This window comes from Bipolaris maydis, assembly GCF_028858645.1.
Source record: "Bipolaris maydis strain C4 unplaced genomic scaffold PSV08scaffold_9, whole genome shotgun sequence".
Lineage (NCBI taxonomy): Eukaryota > Fungi > Ascomycota > Dothideomycetes > Pleosporales > Pleosporaceae > Bipolaris > Bipolaris maydis.
This window is the reverse complement of record NW_027093865.1, coordinates 1,737,834-1,748,949: the sequence shown is the minus strand read 5'-3', so window position 1 is coordinate 1,748,949 and position 11,116 is coordinate 1,737,834. Positions and strand designations below refer to the sequence as shown.

Genomic DNA, 11,116 nt, shown 5'->3' with positions numbered 1-11,116 from the left:
GTCTTGAGTCGTCTCCATCTCCCACGAGACAAGCATCTGCTGCTGATTTCCGATAACCCCGACGCTTGTCTTGCCCCCACAGCAAGAATCAAGCATTGCTACAATTGAGCTTAACCGTTCTGTTTATCCGTCATGGAATAGTCCAAAGAGATCTTACTGGAGACACAGTGACGATGAGGCGAATTCGGATTGCATATGTATTATCGGTTCCCCACGACAACCGTATCGCTGGGTTTCCAGAGTCCAAGACTTCGAGTAACCACTGACGGACTGACTAGTCGTGCGCACTCTGATTTTGCAAGTCTCACGTATCTTTCTTGATATTCTATATCAATCTTTTATAAGCCAGTGCATTTGAAATCCGTCAGCATGGCTCCTGTCGGTGGCGGTGGCGGTGATATTCAGGTAGCGGCTTTGGCACGTCGCAAGGCCCTCGCTGGCGCATCCGGACCCATGGCCCTGGTCAAGAATGCAAAAGTGTTTGGCATTGCATGCTTTGCTTGCTTGGGAGGCTTGCTGTATGGATACAACCAGGGTGTTTTCTCTGGTGTTCTTACCATGAACTCATTCAAGAGGCGTGAGTAGCTAAGAATGCGTTCCAAGTCGCAACGATTGATGCTAACAATTACCAGATATGGGCGACTACATCCAAGATCCACAGACGCTGGAATGGAACTCTTCCAAGCAAGGCTGGCTAGTTTCAATCCTCGAACTTGGCGCTTGGTTCGGAACTGTGTACTCTGGTTTCCTTGCTGAGATGCTATCGCGGAAATGGGCCACTCTGATCAACGTCGCCATATTCATCGTCGGTGTTATCGTACAATGCACGGCCATCACAGGAATCGGACACAGCGCTATCCTTGGAGGTCGCTTTATCACGGGTATGGGCGTAGGCTCTTTGTCGATGATTGTGCCAATGTATAACGCGGAGATTGCTCCACCCGAGGTACGCGGTGCGCTTGTTAGACTCCAGCAATTGAGCATCACACTGGGGATCATGGTCTCCTTCTGGATCGACTATGGTACCAACTACATTGGCGGAACCGGAGCCGGACAAAAGGATTCTGCATGGCTCATCCCTCTTGCCTTGCAACTGGCTCCCGCTGTCCTTCTCGGTGTAGGCATGCTTTTCATGCCATTTTCGCCGCGCTGGCTCGTTCATCACAATCGCGAAGATGAGGCCCGCCGTGTACTCGCCCAGCTGCGCGGCCTTTCCCAAGACGATGAGCTGATTGAGCTCGAGTACGCTGAGATCCGCGCTCAGAGCCTGTTTGAGAAAAAGTCGCTCGCGGAAAACTTTCCCCACCTTCAAGACATGAGCGCGGCATCAATATCCAGACTCCAGTTTGTCGCGATCGGTAGCCTGTTTACGACAAAGGGCATGTTCAAGCGTGTCACCATCTCAGTGCTTACCATGTTATTCCAACAATGGACGGGAATTAATGCAATCTTGTACTACGCGCCGACCATTTTCGGTGATCTGGGGTTGTCGAGCAACTCTGTTAGTTTACTGGCTACCGGTGTTGTTGGAATCGCCATGTTTCTTGCGACCAGTAAGTTGAAGAGCCATATCTACCCAAGACTCAATACATGATGCTAACGAGTCAACAGTCCCAGCAGTCTTGTATGTCGACACTCTTGGCCGCAAACCAGTGCTTATCAGTGGAGCCATTGGTATGGCAGCTTGCCATTTCATCATCTCTGGCATCGTAGCCAGCTTCGAAGACGACTGGCCAAACCACCAGGGTGCAGGATGGGCGGCATGCGCAATGGTTTGGCTGTTTGTTGTGTTCTTTGGTTACTCATGGGGTCCTTGCTCGTGGATCGTCATGGCGGAGATTTGGCCGCTGGCAAATCGCCCATACGGTATTGCTCTTGGCGCTTCTTCCAACTGGTAAGTGCAGTCGTTATTCCAGGAGCGATCTCCATAGCTCGAGATACTAATGTCATTGTAGGATGAACAACTTCATTGTTGGTCAAGTAACACCAGATATGCTTACGCACCTGCGTTATGGCACATATATCTTCTTTGGTATCTTTACTGCCGTGGGCGCCGCCTTTATCTTCTTCTTTTTCCCGGAGACAAAGGGATTGTCGCTGGTAAGTTAGGATCTCAGACCATACCACTGAATATGATGCTAATGGATATTCTAGGAAGAGATGGATCACCTTTTTGGATCAGTCGGCACGGCGCAACGCGAAAAAGAGCGCTGGAACGAGGTTTATCGTGAGGTTGGGCTCGCGGAGCTACTGGAGCGCTGTGGTCTGGTGGATCAGGGTGCTGGCTCCCGTGGGTCGATAGAAAAGCAATTGCCAAGCTACAATGATGTGCTTGAGAAGGATAAGCCGGTGTTTCATGAGTTGGCATAGAATTTCGTGTCAGGATCAATGAGATTGTAGTAGGCAAAAACCGATAAACGTAATCATGCAAAGCACTTATGTCGTTGTAACCTTTGTACATCTCTCATCCTTCAGGTTGTTGCTAGCGTTTGACTACAATTCATACCTCGTGCTTTAGGCATGGGAGCTGCTCAACTTGTCATCATGGTAGAGGCCCCAATATCTACTTGCGCAGGCTTCTCGTCGTCTGTCTCTTGATTCTCTCGTCAACCTTGAGAACAGGCTTACTCACCCTCTTGGCAGGCACAACGGGTTTCCTCGTCACCGCAACCGCACCATCCCGGCTCCTCCTCTCCTGCTCTTCCCTTTCCACAATTGTCTGATCCCGAATTCTCTCCGCAACCTCCTCCCACACACCCGGAACCTTGGTCTTCATCGTATACAACCTACCTTCTTTAACATAAAACTTGAACCTCGGCTCGTTAATCACATCCAGCACCCTCTTGAAGATACCCTTCTCTCTCTGTCTCTGCGCCCATGCATCTGTTTTAGGCAATTCGATATTGGCAAGGCGAAATCGGCGCTGTGGTAGAGCGCGCAACTCATGCAGGAAAGCGGTCGTGTGTTTGCGGAAGGGGAAGATGCGGAGGGTGACGAATTCGAGTTTGGTGTTTGCGGTTGCAAGGGGGTTCTTACGCAAGGTGCTGGCGAAGCGGAGGAGATCATGGCGGGAGCGCCGAGCGTGTTCGGGGATTTGGAGGAAAATTTGGTGAACGAAGGGGGCGGTGAGGTAGGCGAGGGTTAGGGTGGGGATGGTACCAAGGACGCCGACTGAATGGGATTGTTAGATATTGGTTGGGTATCGGTGGTGCATTAGAAGAGAGACGAAGAGTGAGGGGTTGAAATGTCAATTGAACATATGCACCTCGGGATATTGTGGAGTTGCATGACTGGAAAGGATCGTAGTCAAGACGCAAAATAAGGAGGAACCATGGTTTAGAAAACCGAACAACCCTACAAAGATAGACTGAGAAAGAAGTAGAATTGACTGGAAATCATTTGAGCGCAATTGAAATGAATAGTCGCGAGATGAACACCAAGCACGGTCAGGTGACATTTCGAGGGGTGAATGAAAATGTACAAGATGATAGCAAAAGGAATGGTAATTACCCAAGATGGCCTGCATCTTTCTCAATCGTGGGTCAGGCTGGTTTTCATTGTTCCATAAGGGGGGTACACCAAAGACTAATGTGGTACCGAACTGCAGCAAGGCCATTGCTTTCCAGAAGGAGATCCATGTGGTTCGTGCGTCACCCGCATCGTAGATGAGTAGTCGAGATGGGTATTCTATTGTGGTTGTCAATTGATGGCAGAGAGATTCGAAGAGAGTGATTGGTACATACTCCGATCTTTCTCAACTGCTTTGGCTCCTTCTTTTGCCGACTTTCCGAAGAAGCGCAGGGTTGGAGAAGTGGAAAATTTCCTTTGGCAGCTCCGACATACAAAGCTGGGAATGTGCGACTTGATGACCGGTCGTTCACCTCTTGTTAGTGGTGCAGTGCTTCTGAAAACAGTCGCAAAGACGAATAGACGTGGCTGCATGCTGACCGGGAGTGGGTAGAAAACGGGTATCCCAATTGTACTGTATTTGTTGAATAGTCTTGCCCGCAGCGTGCCGATTTCCTGCATGTGATGCTTCAATGGCTGCTGTCCATGGTGGTGGTCGCTTCGGTCGGGCGTGTCGGGAGGCAATTGGCCAATGACGAAAAAGCACGAGGGGGTGAATGTGCATCGAGTTTTGCAGCTGTCGCGGTGTCACGTGCGTCGGCGACACGGCGCAAGTTCGCCCGAGCGCCGAGGGGGCGGTGCGTGTCTCAGCGTCTGGGCTGGAGACAAGGAGAAGCCACGATTCCTCTAAACGACTCCAACCGACTACTCCACTACACACGTGCCAGCCGTCGCTATGTCTGCTACTAGTCATATTGTTGTTTGAACCACCGTTATTTATTTCTCCGTCTCGCCCGCCTCGGATTTATTGGTGCATGCTTCATGTGACAGGCCGCAATCATGTTGTTCGCCCGCGCGTTCCTGACGCTTCTTTCATGCCTTTCCCTTGGCTCCGCTTACCACGACCTCAGCGACGAGACGCTCAAGCACCTACCCGGGCCCGGCGATGACTTCGATATCAAAAAGGGCTCCTTGCTGGCGCCCATTCTGGTCCCCAGAGTTTCGGGCACTGAGGGCAATGCTGCCGTGCGCAAGCACTTTGTAGACTTCTTCAAGTCTCAATTGCCCGAATGGCGGATAGAACTTCACAACTCCTCGTCGACGACGCCCGTCAGCAATGGAAAAGAAGTGCCTTTTGTCAACATCATTGCCACCCGCGACCCTCCAGGCAGCTTGGAAGGTGATGTGTCGAGGCTGGCGCTGGTCGCCCATTATGACAGCAAGTACACGCCCCCGGGCTTCATCGGAGCCACCGACAGTGCCGCCCCATGCGCCATGATCTTGCATATTGTGCGCAGCATCGATGCGGCCCTGACCAAGAAGTGGGCTGATGCCAAGGGCGACAACTTTGAAGTCGAGCACAAAGGCGTCCAAGTCCTGCTGCTGGACGGCGAGGAAGCTTTCAAATCCTGGACCGCTACCGACAGTCTCTATGGTGCCAGGTGGGTAATGTTTTTTGTGATCACCACGACCAAGTGCTAAACTATGACGTGCAGGGCTCTTGCTGGCGACTGGGAGTCGACCTTCCATGCCGCCGCTTCGATTTACCGGACGCCCCTCGACTCGATCGAACTCTTCGTCCTCCTTGACCTGTTAGGTTCCAAGAACCCACAAGTACCCTCGTACTTCTCAACCACTCACTGGGCGTATCAAAACGTGGCAAAGATTGAGGAGCGCTTGCGCAAACTCGGTCTGATGAAGTCATCTCCAAATCACAAGTCCAAAATGGCAAAGCGTGAGAATAAAAAGCCTCGTGATGAGAAACTCTTCCTGCCCGAAGCGTCCAAGACAAGCACCAACTTCATGGGTGGGTTTGTGGAGGACGACCACATTCCCTTCATGGCTCGCGGCGTTGAAATTCTGCACATGATTCCCTCGCCATTTCCAACTGTGTGGCACACAATGGAGGATGACGCAGAACATCTTGATATGGATACGGTGGAAGATTGGACTAAATTGTTCATGGCTTTCACCGCTGAATGGATGGAGTTGGAGGGTTTCTTTGACTTGAAGAAAGAAAAGAGGGAAGAAACAGCGAAGTCGGAATTGTAAGCAGCTTCCTCCCAATCGAAACCATCCGTAAGTTAACCCGCCACAGTGAGATACCCTAAAGTCTTGCATATACTTGCAAATGAACTGTTCCAAACATCCAAGTGACATTGTATTGAACGTCGTGTGCCGTCATGTTTCGCAGTCTTTCAATTGATTTTCCCTTCATACTAACAATGAGACAAAGGCTACAGTGATAACAATGTGACCAGATGCCACCACTTTCATCCAAGACTCGTCAAAGACATGGGTTTCGGACTGGGCCTCAAAATTACACGGCATGTCCATAGCAAATCAAGTTTTGTGCAACATCTGGCGTCCTATGCCTTGATCTTTGCAGCCGACATACGTGTCGTTAAATCCTGTATTATAGTGACAAAACATTCTCGTAGTTCCGATAACGACGTGAGCACGATGTCCAGAGGAAGAGGGAAACAACGTTCAGTCAGCACATACGGCCGATCTCTGGAGCCTAACAAACGCAGCAAGGCGCCACAAGCTGCTGCACATCGCCGGGGTGGTACACACAGGGTGCGCGATTCGGACAGGACAGATTCTGTTTATGATGCCTACAACTACAAAGAGCTGCTCGATGCGGCAAAAGAGCGCGGTGTATATCGCAAGGACATGAAAAAGGTGGAAATGGCGTGGGCACTAAAGCGAAACGATGAAGACAAAAAACTCGCTGAACGCAAAAACCTAAATGTTCTCCGCAAGAAGCAAGAGAAAGCGAAAAGGGAACAGGAACGCATCGTTGCAGAACAGGAGGCGCTGATCGAAGCTAAACTCCGAAGGAAGGTTGAGAAGATGCGGAAAAAAGAGCGAGATGAAAGTGTCAGCGACGACACCCTGAGTGACAACGAGATGGAACGCCAGGAAAACATTCCAAACGAGTACATGGGCGAGGCCATAGGATACGCACTCAGTGACTCGTCCTGGGATAGCACTTCGACGGAGTCAATTCCTGACCCCACCAATCACACCCTCATACCATCCTGTAAACTCCAACTCTTGGAATGGCCACACGAAATCATGCCACCTGTTCCCGCTCTCCGACCAATAATAAAAACCTATGCCCCACTCAAGATCATCACAACAACAAGCAAGCAGAAACTCTGCCTCCCAGGCCTCAAATACCCTCTAACCGTAGACCCAGACTTTGTCCCCCTTCTCTGTGCTTCTGTGCGCGCCGCAGCCCACGAAGGGCGTTTGGAACGCATATTATACAATGCCGTGATTGAGACTGGTGAAGAGTGGGCTTCTCGAACACTTGTGCAAGGAGACAATGCTACTCTGTATTTTCATCTCGGCAATGCTAGCAACCCAGCCAAGAGCCTTGCTGATGTGTACGGCAAGTGGAGCATGGAAGAGAGAAGAGCGAGACGCGTAGAGTGGACGTCCGAAGCGTATCGTGGGGCGAGAGATGAGAGGAAAAGGAGGAGAAAAAGGATCAAGGGGAAGTTGGTGGCTGAGGTGTATGAGACATGCAAGTGGAGGCCTGGTGCTGTTGGGTACATACCTGCGTACCTGGACTTTGGGCTCGGAAAGGAGATGCATGAGGTGGAGAAAGAGCTAAGCAGCTTGCGGTACGTGCGGTTCAAAAGCTGCGATGTGCCGCATTATTATTTTTGGGTACGGGATACGAAAGAAGGTGACAAGAAGGAAGTAGATGACAAGGAGGAGAGTGTGAGTGCTGGTGGAAAGGAAGGGTTGAAGGAACCTCGATGCTCTATTGCTAGGAAAACAGTGGGCAAAGAGCACCATCATGAAGTTTGTCTTGCAAAGAAACAATCATACAAGCCCTGCATCCACGTAAACGACGACGACCCGAATCGCGAAAGCGAGGTTTCTGAAGATTGCGAAACTGAGAACTTCCTGAATGAGGCTGACACTGACAACAATGGAGGATCGTTATATCGCAGAGCCAGCACTGCACTCATTCTCGACCCGCAAGTGAATCACCGCCAGTCAATCATGAAGTGGCTAGAGCAGCTTAGCCCGAGTTTCAACAAGCCGCCGCTACTACTGAATCCATCGAAGCATTTTGCTACCATCATGCTGCATGCTGATGGAACCGATGATTAGAGAGAAACCCCCGTACACGTATTAAACTGCGAGATAGCGGCCAAGTGCTTGTTTTGTGGTTTGTCATGGACAACGATGACATCTCGGGTACGTGCAACACAGCTCCATTAAGCACATGGAAAGTTGACATCGTTACAGGAACAAGCTGAGCACATGGTTTCTCATAGCGCTCGTGCAAAGCCTCTACCGCGTATGCTATTTGAAAAGATGTTTGCTGGAGATGATGTGGATAGGATGTTTGTCAAAAGGAAGAGGGGACTAAATGGGTTGGATTTTCTGGAAGAATGTCGGAGGATGAAACGACGAACGACGGTGCTGTCAAAAGCTAGAATGGCTAAGTATTAGTTGCTGTATGACAACGATGGCGATTAGTCTCTGTAGTGTAATAATTATATGTCAGAAATCATTAGGTAATAAATTTTACTGCAAAATCTGTTGCGAGTTCATCACATGTCAGCTATGTCCAACTCATTGAAATCACTCAAATCATCCTGCTGAGAAGTACAGCATATCTCACAAAATACTTCACTTCCACTCTCCTCCTGACTCTTGCTGAGTATAGACGCCACCAGTGATGTCACAGTGGGCCGCAGCTGTTGCTGTACCATGATCATATCTTGCGTCCATACAAGCGCTACGTTGTCGGCAGGACTACCAATTCCTTTGAGTTCTATGATAAGAGCATCTGTACCAGTAGGGTTCGTGCGTATAAAAGCTTGAGATGTCCCGTGCTCTTTGAGAAAGGTGTAGATGGAATTAATCGCTCTGCCTTTGAGCACAGCCGTCATTTCTAGAAAAGACCACTCCCAAACTCCAGATATCAGAAGATGTGTTCCGAGGTTCGTAGTTGGCTACCTCAGGCGAATAATATCTTGGCGTCATCCCATTCACCATGCTCGCCGTCGTGCTGCCTTCTTGGTTTGGAGAGTCATATGCCAGCCCGAAATCTGTAAAGAGAACATTTCCATTGTACACCAAAACGTTGTTGGGTTTAATATCTTTGTGCGAAATATTGTTCTTGTGCAAAAACTTTGAAGTGCGAGCCATACAGCCAAAGAAGGTACACAGTTCTCAATATTTGAATGTATCCACAGTAGCCAGGTAAGCAGATAAGTCCATGTCAGCAACAGGCGACATGATCAGACCCATGTGTTTTGGATCAGTATAGCTTCCAACAAAGTCAACTACATGGTGGTGTTTGATACGCTTCGAGGCTTTGATCTTAGCAATAAACTGTTTGATAGCCTCTGTCTTTCGTCCACTAAACGCAGCACTCCGCGGGACTCGCTTCAGCGCGTACTCTTGGAAGCTAATCAAACTAAGCACCCGGTCCACCCGTCCGAATCCTCCAGATCCAAGAACGCCCTTCATCTCCAACGGGAGTGATTTGTGTTCCCAGAAGAAGCAGTGCTGACCCTCTTCGCCCTTCTCAAGATCCATAGACTTGGTCATTACCAGGTCCTGGGTCGCTACAAATTGTGAGCGTTTGCTGGGTACAAGACACGACGAGAGTCCCTGCTAATTGATGGGGAATCAGTGATCAGAGAAGCCGAGATCGATGAACGTGTCGAGGAAGTCCAGGCAGTTGATTGTCCGAAGTACTATGTATATTCTTGGGATTTTCCTCCACTGTAGATTCACTTATGTGGAAGAAAAGTCACGCTCAGATAAGGTCACTTTCAGTGGACAAAAGGATGAATTGTCTGTCAAGCTCGAGGTTCACTCGAGCTCAGCTTTTATCTACTCATATCGGGTATACGATACTCCAGCTCCGTTCTTCCATAGTGGCTGAGTATCGGCCCGTTGGGGATAACCCTCGATTCCAGCTCCTTCACCATCGCCATCTCCTATATCAGTTCAGGCGTCAGCAATGCGTACAGGCTCAGCCGCGACAACTTGACTAAGAAGGAGCAAGACTTGTTGAATCTCAGATCCCTCATATGCTGTTTGTCTATTATTGCTGGCGTCGAAGAATTTCCGGGTCGGTTGGACATCACATCTACTAGAGATTTTGTTGAAGCAGCTGGTGCCTCTGCGGGAACTTTTGTGCTCAAAGGCTCTTTGTCCCTGGATCTGTTCGCAAGTTGAGTGTCCTGAATCATCATTAGTTCTTGTACTGATTGTTGAGACATTTGCCTTTCCCCAACAAAAATTGCCGCATGCAAAGACTCTGTATTCGCAGGCTTGCTCCTTTGACGAGTGTCTAGAACTTCCGTTGGTGGCTGTGACAAGTGCTGAGGTAACTGTCTTGCCTCTGCAAGGACTGCTGCGTGTATAGGATTCTTACTCTCAGAAGTGTTCACATGATGAGTGTGTGGAATCTCTATTCGTTGTTCCGATAATTGTTGAGGTGGTTGTTGCGCCTCCGCAGAGATTGCTGTGCGGAAAGGCTATTTTCTTGCAGAATTACTCTCATAATGAATTGTCAGAACTTTCTGTGGTCCCTGAACCGATTGCGAGGATAAATGCCGTCTCTCTGTGGGCTTAACCCGTCTGTCACGCATGGCTGCCAACCACCTTTTACTCTCAATTGTGTCCTCATGACCCAAACCGAGCAATAACTCTCGCTGCTGTACCACCTTCTGCAACATTCGCTCTGCTTCGGCGTGCAGCCCATGCATGTAGAGCGTCACTGCAAGCATATGTTTGCTCGCAAGGTTATCGTCACAATCGGCATTTTCAACCCCTTTCCGTTGCTGTATGAGCTGTTTCAGTATTCGTTCTGCCTCTGCATACCACTCTCGCTCCCATAGTGTCATTGCTAGCAAATGTTTAGTTCGGTGCATCCCACTGTCTTGAGTACCCAGCGCCTTCTCTTGTGGCCGGACCAACTCCTGTAACAGCTGACCTACTTCATCTGATTCCCCCCCCTGGCTGTAAAGTAAAAATGCTAACTGGAATTTACTATCCACTTAGTCGACGTGTTCGGGGCCTGGTGCCTTCTCCTGTTTCGGAATCAATTCACGTAACAGTATTTCTGATTCCCTGTTCTTATGCTGTTGAGACAAGGCGTGTGCTAGTTTCATCTTAGAATCGAGCGAGATGACGTCTTCGGTGCCCAATACCACATCCATGTGTGAAATTACCTTTCTTAGTACCTTTTCTGATTCTTTGCAATTTTGTTGGTAAAAAGTACAAGTGCTAACCATCGTCTACGAGCGATAGTGTGACGGTGGAAAGTGCCTGCCACTTTCTCCTGCAGTGGAATCAGGTCTCGTATCGGTTGTTCCAATTCCTTGAACTTTTGCTGCATCAGCATCGCGTGGAGCTGTAATGCTCAGCTCTCCAGCGTCTTGGCATGCTCGCTGCCTTGCACTTTGGTCCGCTGTTGAAATACTTTTCTAGACAGCACCTCCGCCTCGGCATGTTTGTTCGATCTGTGATGGCTGAGAGCCAGCGGAAAGTCTTTTGCGTC

At 49.5% G+C, this 11,116-nt stretch overlaps 5 protein-coding genes across 5 annotated transcripts; 3 read left to right on the top strand and 2 right to left on the bottom strand.

Moving 5' to 3' along the window:
* Positions 1–369: 369 nt before the first annotated feature.
* On the top strand, positions 370–2,370 carry PSV08DRAFT_182721 (general substrate transporter; the record flags this gene model as incomplete). The annotated part of the gene is made up of 5 exons (XM_014228690.1): positions 370–577; positions 633–1,553; positions 1,612–1,894; positions 1,956–2,100; positions 2,155–2,370. The coding sequence occupies 5 exons, from the start codon at positions 370–372 to the stop codon at positions 2,368–2,370; spliced, it is 1,773 nt and encodes a 590-aa protein (XP_014084165.1).
* Positions 2,371–2,563: 193 nt separating this feature from the next.
* PSV08DRAFT_372275 (uncharacterized protein) lies at positions 2,564–3,942 on the bottom strand (the record flags this gene model as incomplete). The annotated part of the gene is made up of 3 exons (XM_014228689.2): positions 2,564–3,171; positions 3,511–3,687; positions 3,744–3,942. 3 exons carry the CDS (start codon positions 3,940–3,942, stop codon positions 2,564–2,566), a joined length of 984 nt encoding a protein of 327 aa, XP_014084164.2.
* A 364-nt stretch (positions 3,943–4,306) lies between these two features.
* On the top strand, positions 4,307–5,713 carry PSV08DRAFT_311110 (uncharacterized protein). The gene is made up of 3 exons (XM_014228688.2): positions 4,307–5,009; positions 5,064–5,615; positions 5,666–5,713. The coding sequence occupies exons 1-3, from the start codon at positions 4,408–4,410 to the stop codon at positions 5,676–5,678; spliced, it is 1,167 nt and encodes a 388-aa protein (XP_014084163.1). The 5' UTR covers positions 4,307–4,407; the 3' UTR covers positions 5,679–5,713.
* Positions 5,714–6,030: 317 nt separating this feature from the next.
* On the top strand, positions 6,031–7,701 carry PSV08DRAFT_353116 (uncharacterized protein; the record flags this gene model as incomplete). The annotated part of the gene is made up of 1 exon (XM_014228687.2): positions 6,031–7,701. The coding sequence occupies one exon, from the start codon at positions 6,031–6,033 to the stop codon at positions 7,699–7,701; it is 1,671 nt and encodes a 556-aa protein (XP_014084162.2).
* A 446-nt stretch (positions 7,702–8,147) lies between these two features.
* Positions 8,148–11,087, bottom strand: PSV08DRAFT_410735 (uncharacterized protein; the record flags this gene model as incomplete). The annotated part of the gene is made up of 10 exons (XM_066093867.1): positions 10,838–11,087; positions 10,667–10,799; positions 10,493–10,612; positions 10,112–10,462; positions 9,694–9,811; positions 9,580–9,661; positions 9,266–9,330; positions 8,794–9,190; positions 8,514–8,730; positions 8,148–8,470 (listed from the first exon to the last, which is right to left on the bottom strand). Exons 1-10 carry the CDS (start codon positions 10,958–10,960, stop codon positions 8,148–8,150), a joined length of 1,929 nt encoding a protein of 642 aa, XP_065948965.1. The 5' UTR covers positions 10,961–11,087.
* Between the last annotated feature and the right edge of the window lie 29 nt (positions 11,088–11,116).

Bases quoted from the DNA above. Each gene is read 5' to 3' on its own strand.
- PSV08DRAFT_311110 (XM_014228688.2), top strand. From the start codon at position 4,408: ATGTTGTTCGCCCGCGCGTTCCTGACGCTTCTTTCATGCCTTTCCCTT. The intron at 5,010-5,063 runs GTGGGTAATGTT...TATGACGTGCAG, and splicing joins GACAGTCTCTATGGTGCCAG to GGCTCTTGCTGGCGACTGGG.